This window comes from Hippoglossus stenolepis, chromosome 7 (assembly GCF_022539355.2).
Source record: "Hippoglossus stenolepis isolate QCI-W04-F060 chromosome 7, HSTE1.2, whole genome shotgun sequence".
Classification (NCBI taxonomy): Eukaryota; Metazoa; Chordata; class Actinopteri; order Pleuronectiformes; family Pleuronectidae; genus Hippoglossus; species Hippoglossus stenolepis.
The window spans coordinates 13,659,580-13,673,210 of NC_061489.1; the positions used below are offsets into that span (position 1 = coordinate 13,659,580).

General features: G+C 33.7%; 1 protein-coding gene across 1 annotated transcript; it reads right to left on the reverse strand.

Annotated features, from left to right (window-relative positions):
* Nucleotides 1–10,311: 10,311 nt before the first annotated feature.
* Nucleotides 10,312–11,504, reverse strand: map1lc3cl (microtubule-associated protein 1 light chain 3 gamma, like). The gene is made up of 4 exons (XM_047340588.1): nucleotides 11,294–11,504; nucleotides 11,132–11,187; nucleotides 10,920–11,026; nucleotides 10,312–10,721 (listed from the first exon to the last, which is right to left on the reverse strand). The coding sequence occupies exons 1-4, from the start codon at nucleotides 11,349–11,351 to the stop codon at nucleotides 10,532–10,534; spliced, it is 411 nt and encodes a 136-aa protein (XP_047196544.1). The 5' UTR covers nucleotides 11,352–11,504; the 3' UTR covers nucleotides 10,312–10,531.
* Nucleotides 11,505–13,631: the final 2,127 nt, after the last annotated feature.

Sequence of the window (13,631 nt, forward strand, 5' to 3'; positions counted from 1 at the left end):
AGATGATAGATAGATGATAGATGATAGATGATAGATGATAGATAGATAATAGAAAGATAGATAGATGATAGATGATAGATAGATGATAGATGATAGATGATAGATGATAGATAGATGATAGATAGATGATAGATAATAGAAAGATAGATGATAGATGATAGATAGATAGATAGATGATAGATGATAGATGATAGATAAAAGAAAGATAGATGATAGATGATAGATAGATGATAGATAGATGATAGATGATAGATGATAGATGATAGAAAGATAGAAAGATAGATGATAGATGATAGATAATAGATGATAGATAGATGATAGATAGATGATAGATGATAGATAGATGATAGATAGAATAGATGATAGATGATAGATAGATGATAGAAAGATGATAGATAGATGATAGATGATAGATGATAGATGATAGATGATAGATAGATGATAGATGATAGATAGATGATAGATGATAGATAGATAGATGATAGATGATAGATGATAGATAGATGATAGATGATAGATGATAGATGATAGATAGATGATAGATGATAGATAGATGATAGATAGATGATAGATAGATGATAGATGATAGATAGATAATAGAAAGATAGATGATAGATGATAGATGATAGATGATAGATAGATGATAGATGATAGATAGATGATAGAAAGATGATAGATGATAGATGATAGATAGATGATAGATGATAGATAGATGATAGATGATAGATGATAGATGATAGATAGATAGATGATAGATAGATGATAGATGATAGATGATAGATGATAGAAAGATAGATGATAGATGATAGATGATAGATAGATGATAGATGATAGATAGATGATAGATGATAGATGATAGATGATAGATGATAGATAGATGATAGATGATAGATAGATGATAGATAGATGATAGATAGATGATAGATGATAGATGATAGATAGATGATAGAAAGATGATAGATGATAGATAGATGATAGAAAGATGATAGATAGAAGATAGATGATAGATAATAGAAGATAGATGATAGATGATAGATAGATGATAGATAGATAATAGATAAGAGATAATAGATGATAGAGATGATAGATGATAGATAATGAAAGATAGATGATAGATAGATGATAGATGATAGATGATAAATGATAGATGATACAAAGATAGATGATAGATAGATGATAGATGATAGATGATATATGATAGATAGATAATAGATGATAGATAGATGATAGATGATAGATGATAGAATGATAGATGATAGATGATAGATGATAGATAGATAATAGAAAGATAGATGATAGATGATAGATATAGACAGATAATAGAAAGATAGATGATAGATGATAGATAGATAATAGAAAGATAGATGATAGATAGATGATAGATAATAGAAAGATAGATGATAGATGATAGACAGATAATAGAAAGATAGATGATAGATGATAGATAGATGATAGATAGATGATAGATGATAGATGATAATAGAAAGATAGATGATAGATGATAGATAGATGATAGATGATAGATGATAGATAGATGATAGATGATAGATAAATGATAGATAGATAATAGAAAGATAGATAGATGATAGATGATAGATAGATGATAGATGATAGATAGATGATAGATGATAGATGATAGATGATAGATAGATAATAGAAAGATAGATAGATGATAGATGATAGATAGATGATAGATGATAGATGATAGATAGATGATAGATAATAGAAAGATAGATGATAGATGATAGATAGATGATAGATGATAGATGATAGATGATAGATAAAAGAAAGATAGATGATAGATGATAGATGATAGATAGATGATAGATAGATGATAGATGATAGATGATAGATGATAGAAAGATAGAAAGATAGATGATAGATGATAGATAATAGATGATAGATAGATGATAGATAGATGATAGATGATAGATAGATGATAGATAGATGATAGATGATAGATAGATGATAGAAAGATGATAGATAGATGATAGATGATAGATGATAGATGATAGATGATAGATAGATGATAGATGATAGATAGATGATAGATGATAGATAGATAGATGATAGATGATAGATGATAGATGATGATAGATGATAGATGATAGATGATAGATAGATGATAGATGATAGATAGATGATAGATAGATGATAGATAGATGATAGATGATAGATAGATAATAGAAAGATAGATGATAGATGATAGATAGATGATAGATGATAGATAGATGATGAAAGATGATAGATGATAGATGATAGATAGATGATAGATGATAGATGATAGATAGATGATAGATGATAGATGATAGATGATAGATGATAGATAGATAGATGATAGATAGATGATAGATGATAGATGATAGATGATAGAAAGATAGATGATAGATGATAGATGATAGATAGATGATAGATGATAGATAGATGATAGATGATAGATGATAATGATAGATGATAGATAGATGATAGATGATAGATAGATGATAGATAGATGATAGATGATAGATGATAGATAGATGATAGAAAGATGATAGATGATAGATAGATGATAGAAAGATGATAGATAGATGATAGATGATAGATAGATGATAGATGATAGATGATAGATGATGATAGATAGATGATAGATAGATGATAGATAATAGATGATAGATGATAGATAGATAATAAAAGATAGATGATAGATAGATGATAGATAGATGATAGATAGATGATAGATGATAGATGATAGATAGATAATAGAAAGATAGATGATAGATGATAGATAGATGATAGATGATAGATGATAGATGATAGTGATAGAATGATAGATAGATGATAGAAAGATGATAGATATAGATAGATGATAGAAAGATAGATGATAGATGATAGATGATAGATGATAGATGATAGATAGATAGATAGATGATATAGATAATAGAAATAGATGATAGATGATAGATGATAGATGATAGATGATAGACAGATAATAGAAAGATAGATGATAGATGATAGATAGATAATAGAAAGATAGATGATAGATAGATGATAGATAATAGAAAGATAGATGATAGATGATAGATGATAGATTTATAATAGAAAGATAGATGATAGATAGATGATAGATGATAGATAATAGAAAGATAGATGATAGATAATAGATAATAGAAAGATAGATGATAGATAGATGATAGATGATAGATGATAGATGATAGATAGATAATAGAAAGATAGATAGATGATAGATGATAGATAGATGATAGATGATAGATGATAGATGATAGATGATAGATAGATGATAGATAGATGATAGATAATAGAAAGATAGATGATAGATGATAGATGATAGATGATAGATAAAAGAAAGATAGATGATAGATGATAGATAGATGATAGATGATAGATGATAGATGATAGATAAAAGAAAGATAGATGATAGATGATAGATAGATGATAGATAGATGATAGATGATAGATGATAGAAAGATAGAAAGATAGATGATAGATGATAGATAATAGATGATAGATAGATGATAGATGATAGATGATAGATAGATGATAGATAGATGATAGATGATAGATGATAGATAGATGATAGAAAGATGATAGATAGATGATAGATGATAGATGATAGATGATAGATGATAGATGATAGATAATAGATGAGATAGATGATAGATAGATGATAGATAGATAGATGATAGATAGATGATAGATAATAGATGATAGATGATAGATGATAGATAGATAATAAAAAGATAGATGATAGATAGATGATAGATAGATGATAGATGATAGATGATAGATAGATAATAGAAAGATAGATGATAGATGATAGATGATAGATGATAGATGATAGATGATAGATAGATGATAGATGATAGATAGATGATAGAAAGATGATAGATGATAGATGATAGATAGATGATAGATGATAGATAGATGATAGATAGATGATAGATAGATGATAGATGATAGATGATAATGATAGATAGATGATAGATGATAGATAGATGATAGATGATAGATGATAGATAGATGATAGATAGATGATAGATGATAGATGATAGATGATAGATAGATGATAGATAGATGATAGAAAGATGATAGATGATAGATAGATGATAGAAAGATGATAGATAGATGATAGATGATAGATGATAGATGATAGATAGATGATAGATAGATGATAGATGATAGATGATAGATGATAGATAGATAGATGATAGATAGATGATAGATAGATGATAGATAGATGATAATGATAGATGATAGATGATAGATGATAGATGATAGATGATAGATGATAGATAGATAATAGAAAGATAGATGATAGATGATAGATAGATGATAGATGATAGATGATAGATAGATGATAGAAAGATGATAGATGATAGATGATAGATGATAGATGATAGAAAGATAGATGATAGATGATAGATGATAGATAGATAGATGATAGATGATAGATAGATGATAGATGATAGATAGATGATAGATAGATGATAGATGATAGATGATAGATGATAGATGATAGATGATAGATAGATAGATGATAGATAGATGATAGATAATAGATGATAGATGATAGATGATAGATAGATAATAAAAAGATAGATGATAGATAGATGATAGATAGATGATAGATGATAGATGATAGATAGATAATAGAAAGATAGATGATAGATGATAGATGATAGATGATAGATAGATGATAGATGATAGATGATAGATAGATGATAGAAAGATGATAGAAAGATGATAGATGATATAGATGATAGATAATAGATGATATAGATGATAGATGATAGATAGATGATAGATAGATGATAATAGATGATAGAAAGATAGATGATAGATGATAGATGATAGATGATAGATAGATGATAGATGATAGATAGATGATAGATGATAGTAATGATAGATGATAGATGATAGATGATAGATAGATGATAGATGATAGATGATAGATGATAGATGATAGATGATAGATAGATGATAGAAAGATGATAGATGATAGATAGATGATAGAAAGATGATAGATAGATGATAGATGATAGATGATAGATAGATGATAGATAGATGATAGATGATAGATGATAGATGATAGATGATAGATGATAGATAGATAGATAATAGATGATGAAATTAGATAATAGATGATAGATGATAGATAGATAATAAAAAGATAGATGATAGATAGATGATAGATAGATGATAGATAGATGATAGATGATAGATGATAGATGATAGATGATAGATGAAAGATAGATGATAGATGATAGATGATAGATAGATGATAGATGATAGATGATAGATGATAGATAGATGATAGAAAGATGATAGATGATAGATGATAGATGATAGAAAGATAGATGATAGATGATAGATGATAGATGATAGATGATACATAAATGATAGATGATAGATGATAGATGATAGATGATAGATGATAGATGATAGATAGATGACAGATGATAGATAGATAATAGAAAGATAGATAGATGATAGATAGATGATAGATAGATGATAGATGATAGATGATAGATGATAGATGATAGATAGATAATAGAAAGATAGATGATAGATGATAGATGATAGATGATAGATGATAGATAGATGATAGATGATAGATAGATGATAGATGATAGATGATAGATGATAGATAGATAATAGATGATAGATGATAGATGATAGATGAAAGATAGATGATAGATGATAGATGATAGATGATAGATAGATGATAGATGATAGATGATAGAAGATAGATGATAGATGATAGCTGATAGATGATAGAAGATAGATGATAGATGAAAGATGAAAGATAGATGATAGATGATAGATGATAGATGATAGATGATAGATGGATAATAGATAGGTAGATCATAGAAAGATAGATGATAGGTGATAGATAGATAATAGAAAGATAGATGATAGATAGATAATAGATGAAAGATAGATGATAGATGATAGATGATAGATGATAGATGATAGATGATAGATAGATGATAGATGATAGATGATAGATAGATGATAGATGATAGATGATAGATGATAGATGATAGATAGATAATGGATAGGTAGATAATAGAAAGATAGATGATAGATAGATAATAGATGAAAGATAGATGATAGATGATAGATGATAGATAGATGATAGATGATAGATGATAGATGATAGATGATAGATGATAGATGATAGATAGATAATAGAAAGATAGATGATAGATAGATAATAGAAAGATAGATGATAGATAGATAATAGAAAGATAGATGATAGATGATAGATGATAGATAGATAATAGAAAGATAGATGATAGATAGATGATAGATGATAGATAGATAATAGAAAGATAGATGATAGATAGATGATAGATGATAGATGATAGATGATAGATGATAGATGATAGATGATAGATGATAGATAGATGATAGATAGATGATAGATAGATGATAGACGATAGATGATAGATGATAGATGATAGATGATAGATAATAGATGATAGATGATAGATGATAGATAGATGATAGATAATAGAAAGATAGATGATAGATGATAGATGATAGATGATAGATAGATAATAGAAAGATAGATGATAGATAGATGATAGATAATCGAACGATAGATGATAGATAGATGATAGATGATAGATGATAGATGATAGATGATAGATGATAGATGATAGATGATAGATGGATGATAGATAGATAATAGAAAGATAGATGATAGATCGATAATAGATTGGTAGATAATAGAAAGATAGATGATAGATGATAGATAGATAATAGATGAAATATAGATGATAGATGATAGATGATAGATAGATAATAGAAAGATAGATGATAGATAGATGATAGATGATAGATGATAGATGATAGATGATAGATGATAGATGAAAGATAGATAATAGATGATAGATGATAGATGATAGATAGATAATAGAAAGATAGATGATAGATGATAGATAGATAGATAGATAGATAATAGAAAGATAGATGATATAGACTTACCTCATCAACGCCTTCTGGGAATTTCTTCAAATTTTATAAAATTCTTCAGTCAGAGTCAAGCTTGATCTGACTAGAATGTGGTGATCAAAAGTTAAAGGTCAAGGTCACTGTGACCCCACAAAACATGTTTTGGGGCTTGTGAAGGCCACAGCTCAGAGAAGGTTTGAGGGAATATCTTTAATTTTAGTACAAACGTTCAGCTTCATTCAACTGATTCGATTTTGGAGGTGAAAAGTCAAGGTCACGGTGACCACATGTTCATGTGTAAATGACATGAAGAACACCCTCAGGTAATCTCATCTGGCACAAACGTTCACTTGGACTCAAGGAAGTCATGATTAGAATTCAGAGGTCAAATGTCAAAGTCACTGTGACCTCACAAAACCCTTTTTGCTTCTTGAACATATTACCTTAAAGATGCCTCGAGATGATCCTTTCACATTTGGCAAAAATCTTTACTCAGATTCAAGGATTGACTGATAAGATTTAGGTGGTCAAAGGTCAAGGACACATTAGCCTCACAAAATATATGCTTTTGGCCTCTTGAACATGTTATTTCAAGTAAATTTCCTCACAGTTTGACCAGTTGTCACTTGGACTCAAAGATTCAATTATTAGATTTCAGTGGTCAAAGGTCACAGTGACCTCATATGAGCTCGGTAAGAATGTATCTAGACTGAAACTGCACTGTTTGGCGGAGGCTTGTAATTGCAGGGTGATAATTGTAGCTAGAACCAGAGTTGAGGGCATCAGTCTACTTCTCAACACCTCAGTGTTTCCTTTCATTTTCACATGACACACAGCGAGACGTGTGTTTCTCCTTCATCGGGACACTCGTCAGTTTTCTGGTCACAAATCCAGTAGATTTTAAGTCAGTATTGTCTCATCTCATCATTTCCTCCTGCTGTTTTGTTATTTTTAACCACAGCAGCAGGAAATGTCTTGTCTGATAAAGTCCAGAGGCGCTCCCTTGTGTCTTGATTGGTTATTACAGGTATTGTGTTTGGATGTGGAGTCCTATTAGGGCCAGTTGGAACTCTATGTATGGTTTTGTTTCATGTCCTCTGCTGTAGAGACAGTGAACTGTGAACACAAACCAGTTCACCTTTCCAACTGGGATGTTGATGTTGATAAATTGTGATTCCTGACATTTATTAATTTAACATTTACATAAAACAGATACAAAATAATCTTAAACAACAACAATCACAATATGTGACAATACTACAAATTGAACCGTAACAGAGAGCGAGATCGATTTGCCTCAATGTTATCGCAATACTATAAAAAAGTGAATGTCTGTTAGTGTGTAGTTACTCCACCAAGGAGGTTCTGTTTTCATCTGATTTTGTTTGTTTGTTTGATTGTTAGCAGCATGACATAAAAACTACCGGTCAGATTACCAGGAAACTTGGTGGAAGGATATTGTTACGTTCAGGGAAGAAGCAGTTTTCATTACATTTTGCAGTTACATTTTCACAAATTTCCCAGAGAATAATTAATAGATCTTGATGAATAAAATCAGACTGATATCTATTGGTTCAGCTTGACTGAATTGAAGGAGACTGTTGGGTCTTGGTGGAGGCAGACGCTCTTCTAATCAGTGATTAAAATCCAGTGGTGAACATATGTGTGTTGCTCTGACGTGTTATATCATTTGCTGCAGTCTGCAGTGGTTATTTACACAGGTTTATACAATAGCAAAGAAAAAAAGAAAATACAGAAGCTAGTTTTTGAAAATGATGTGGAGCATGACTGACTGTGAAAAGCTTACATTTTATTTGCTATTTCTATAAACTGTATGAAAATAACCACCGCAGACTGCAGCTATGATGAAAATCCAGTGTTGAACATGTAACAATGTTGTGTTGCTCTGATAGTCCTTGATGTTTTATGTAATTTGACGCAGATGTTGTGTGCGACATGTGAGATATGATGCTCAAATTAGGAGTAAAGCATTTTGGTGTTTTAAAAACTAACTGTAAAATCATGTCATAAGAACGAGGAAGCATTGGAGTGAATTTAGAAAACTCTGAGTCCTCTGTGGTCAGAATAGATGATTTACATGTGGAAGCAGCTTGGTCCCTGTTGTTGTGCTGGTGATAATACATTGACAGAAAGCTGTTGGAATGGCCACGGTGGTGTGAAGTGAGCGTGGGCCCGACTGCACGACCCTGCGTTTCTCTACACTGTGTGTTTAGATAGCTGTGGCCCTCCCCCTCCACCTATATCTCTCCTTTACTTTGTTTCCTTTTTCCTGCAGGGACGTCACTATTTTCCCCTCGTCTCTTTCTCCCCCTCTTCCTTCCTTTTCTTCTACTGTTTATGCAGAGCCGCGTCTCCCTGTTTTTCTTCTTCTGATTCTTTGTTTTTCATCTGTATTCCTGTCAGTCCCTTGACTCTTTTCTATCTCCGCTGCCTCTCCATGTTTTTTGGTCACAATTGTCCCTTGGATGTCTAAAAATAACGTTGTCCCCCCCATCACCACCACCAGCCCTCTGACACACTGACCCCTGCAGATAGTCAACCGGGTCATGCTTATATAATGCCGTCGTGTGGAGGGAGTGCCACTTCTCAGAGGCAGGTGAGGAATGAGGAACCTGGATGCATGAGTACAAAGCTTATGAGCACCGGGAATTGACTTAGCTAATATTCTTATGCACTAGGAAGCCCAAAATGTGATAAAACAACATCTGTTAATGATGCTTTAGATGCCAAAACGTGAGGAAATCTCTGTTCAATGACCTCGAAACATCTGTGGAACAACATTTCGAGCAAGCAAGAAAAACCAAAGTCAGGTAAAAGGGACCAGCAGTGCATCATATTTCATAATTTCATATTTAAGCTAAAAAATCACACCAAGTCCACTCATTTAAAGGTCAAGAGGTCTTTTTTTTTATTGGAATAGTGACAGCTGGAGACAGAACACATCAAGAGTCCCTGCCATGATCTGCGTGAGTCCAGAGTAGAATTTCACATTTTTTGGAGAAGCAGAGACAAAGAGTCAATCAGAGAAAAGAGAGGAGGAAGGAGAGATAAGTGCTAAGAAGGGGCCTGATTACCAGCAAGACACTGACTACATTTTGTTTGTTTGTAGAGTGGAGAAGAAGAAGGTGGTGGTTTTACCCTGCATGAACTGGCTGTGCAATTGTGTGAAAATTGGGACGTTTGCACTGAAGCTCAAACAACAGTGGGTGACTACAATGCTCAGAGTTGATTTACAGAACTCAAAGTCACATCTAGGTTTTTTTCTCCTAATATCTCCTGATAGAAATCAAATTATCAATCAGCCTAAAACAAATGTCTTCATCAGGGGGATTTTTGTCCTACTATATGCCCAGTCTTGGTTTCTTGAGATTCCAAGTGATTTTTGTGTGTGTTTAAATGTCCAGAAGGGTTCATGAGGTAGAATGAGATGCAGTTTGTGGGTATTAAAGTTGACAAATCAGTCTTGGCTGGGCTCAGTTTGTCCTTGCTTGTTTGTGTGGCGTCACCATGCACTATCGGTCTGGGTTCAGTTCATTTAGTTTCTTTCTCACGCTCAGCAGTGCGGGCTGGCGGCCGGCTGAGCTGCTCCGAACATCTCCTGCGAGGCGTAGGTGATGTAGAGGAAGCCGTCTGTGTCGCTGTGGCGAGAGTAAACCTCTCCCATGCTGGAGGACATACAGGACATGCTCCTCTCTGCCACCAGGAGGAACAGGGCCTGTGTAGACTCCAAGTCAATCTTATTCCTGACCGGAGGAAGTGATGAAAAGTCAGAAAACAGCAGTTTAAGTACAAAAAGGGGGAGAGAGTGAGAAGGAGGCAGAGGTGAGAGAACAATAAGTCTGACAGCCCGGGAGAAGAAAAAGGAGGAAGGGTTGAATTGAGAAGAAAAAAAGGTGAGAAAAATCTGAAAGATGTGTGACACAGTTTCACAGATCATTTACCTGAGCAGGCAGAGGAACTGACCCAATGTGAGCTCAAAGGGAACCAGGAACTTCGTTTTGTCCAACAGGGGGAGAGTCTTTTCACGGATGTAACGTTCAACAATTACCTGCACACAAAAACACGCCAGTGATCAGCCAGTGGTGCAAAAAAAGAGTAAAACTGGGCGTTAAATGCATTTACTTTGTAAAATAACTGAATCAAAATAACTCACAGGTAACTTGTTGGGGAATTTAGAGCGAATGCTGCACACTTCATCTTTTCTTGTTTCTACACAGAGATATTTGTACACGTTTAAACACATCTTAAAGAGACATCCAATGCATTGTACGGCCAAACTGTAAGAATATTGAAGAATGATCTGAAAATGACTCACCAAGACATCTCCTTTGCTTGAAGGGCATCATCTCCATGGATTTCTCAAAAGGAGCCATTTTTTTGTTTGTTGCTTGGGGCGGTTTGCAGAGACCAGTGGTAATGGAGGCTGGTGGCACTGGTTGGAGGGCTAGCCCGGGCTGACAGTGAAGTCCCCTCGGGTTGGAAGTCAGCAAACCCCACTGAGAAGCTGTGAGCGGTGGAGATTTATAGGATGCGGAGCTGGGAGGAGTCAAAATGTGACACCAACAAACAAAAACACCACACTCCTCGGCCTGGTGGGCAGCGCGGGGATGCAGGGGTGCATCAGTGTGTGTGTGTGTGTGTGTGTGTGTGTGTGTGTGTATGGTCCAGGTATTACTTATGTTGTTGGGACCTAAATCAGTTTACACAGTCACATAATGGGGACTTGTCTTCCTTATGGGGACAAAAAGCAAATCCCCACAACGAAAATCATAACATTTTAAGATGAAGAAATGTTTTAGGGTCAGGTTTAGGTTCAATGTAATGTCCTCTGAAGTAATGGAGACACGACTCTGTGTCTGTGTATGTGTGTGTGTGTGTGTGTGTGTGTGTGTGTGTGTGTGCGTGCGTGCGTATGTCGTGGAGTGGGTACGTGCGTGCGTGTGTGTGTGTGCTCAGAACAGATTCACACGTGATCTTCATTCCACAGAGCATTCTCACATCTACTTGAGACAGTACAGCGCCACTTTCACGTACACACACACACACACAGGGGAGAACACACGTGAAGACACAAGCGTAACGAGGGCAGTCCAGCATATGAAGAGCATAAACAACCCATGACAGTGATGATCCACAGTAACCTAAGTCTTCAGACACGGCTGGTGCCTCCTTTGTGATAAGATTTGTTGCAAACATTAAGTTAAATCCTAACCTTTGACCTCACCGCCATGATACAATCATCATCATCATCATTATTACACCCCCACATGTCTTTCAGGGGCAGTATCTCCAAACTGTAGCAGCAAATGGGACCTGAGTATCTGTCCATTTACTTCCCTGTAGCTGCGTGTTTTTCAGATTCAGTTGCTTTTACTTACATGGTAAATAGACTCTACTTATTGTTGGGCCTTGAGCATCCGTTCATTCACATTAAATTTGGCTGTAAAATAAAATAATTATCAAAATTTCTATTAATGATTGAATCTACTCAGCAGAACTCCAAACTCTTCAACCTCTGCTGACTACTGATGTGGTGATTTTGGTTATATTTATTAAGTTAGTTATTAACCAGAGTAGTTTTTATGAGACTGAATGTGCCAAAGTGAATTGGCTTCTTTCCATTCCTCTGAAGGTTGGTCCCCCCCCGTTTAAAGTTATTATCATAATAATCTTTTATTAATTTCTGATTCAATAATTGATTAACTGTTACTCCAACAATATCAACCACTCAAAGTGCTTTACAGTCCTTGTCACATTTACCCATTCACGTACACATTCATACAGCATTTCAAAACACACCACTCATACACTGTCAGTACAACTGTAAGGTAGAATACTGTATGTCAGCATCTTGCCTGAGGAAACTTTGGAATGCAAACTGAGGATATGGAGATCGAACTACCAACTTTCTGTTCAGTGGACGACCCTCTCTAAACCATAGCCGCTGACTGAATATCCACCCATTTACTGCATTTTATAAGTACCACTAGGCTTTATAAGAACGCAACCCAATGAGCAAGGAAAGCACATGTGACAACGTGTGGGAAAATTAAAAAACTTTCAAACTGAAAACTTTAAACTCAACTCTGAAATCAACAAACCGCAATAGGATTGCAGGTGTACGTCCTCAAAGTTTCACATGAATAAAAAAAACCTCAAGTGTAAACCTTTCAGAATTTCTTTATCTAACGTACGAGCACCCGTTTTGAGTTATTTATATTTTTTCAAGAATTCAAACATGGAAAACTCTAATACTAAATAATGTTTTCAGAGATAACATTTTTTTCAGACTGTAAAAAGCACCATGCAAGGCATGAAACCTTAGTTTTAAAACTTGCAAAAATGCATTTTTTTTTATTAGATTTGAACCTTTCAATGCCCTTTTTCATTTTAAAAATACGGTTTGATATTCATCACATACATGTGCGACCAAAAAATTAATTTCATGCAGCTGCCTCAGCTTCTGGGTGTTCCTGCTGTTGTTTTCGCTGCTTCACTGTCACACTGCCATGGCTTCCTGGCACACTAACACACAACAGAGCCATATCTAATGTTATCAGTAACACATGCTTTTCCTGTGAAAACTCAAACTGTTGTTAAAATGGCCGATTGGGTGAATTGCAAGTCAAACTAGGGCTACGTTGTAGCACTAA

Bases quoted from the DNA above. Each gene is read 5' to 3' on its own strand.
- map1lc3cl (XM_047340588.1), bottom strand. From the start codon at position 11,351: ATGGCTCCTTTTGAGAAATCCATGGAGATGATGCCCTTCAAGCAAAGG. The intron at 11,188-11,293 runs GTGAGTCATTTT...ATCTCTGTGTAG, and splicing joins CAAGCAAAGGAGATGTCTTG to AAACAAGAAAAGATGAAGTG. The intron at 11,027-11,131 runs GTGAGTTATTTT...TTTTGTGTGCAG, and splicing joins AATTCCCCAACAAGTTACCT to GTAATTGTTGAACGTTACAT.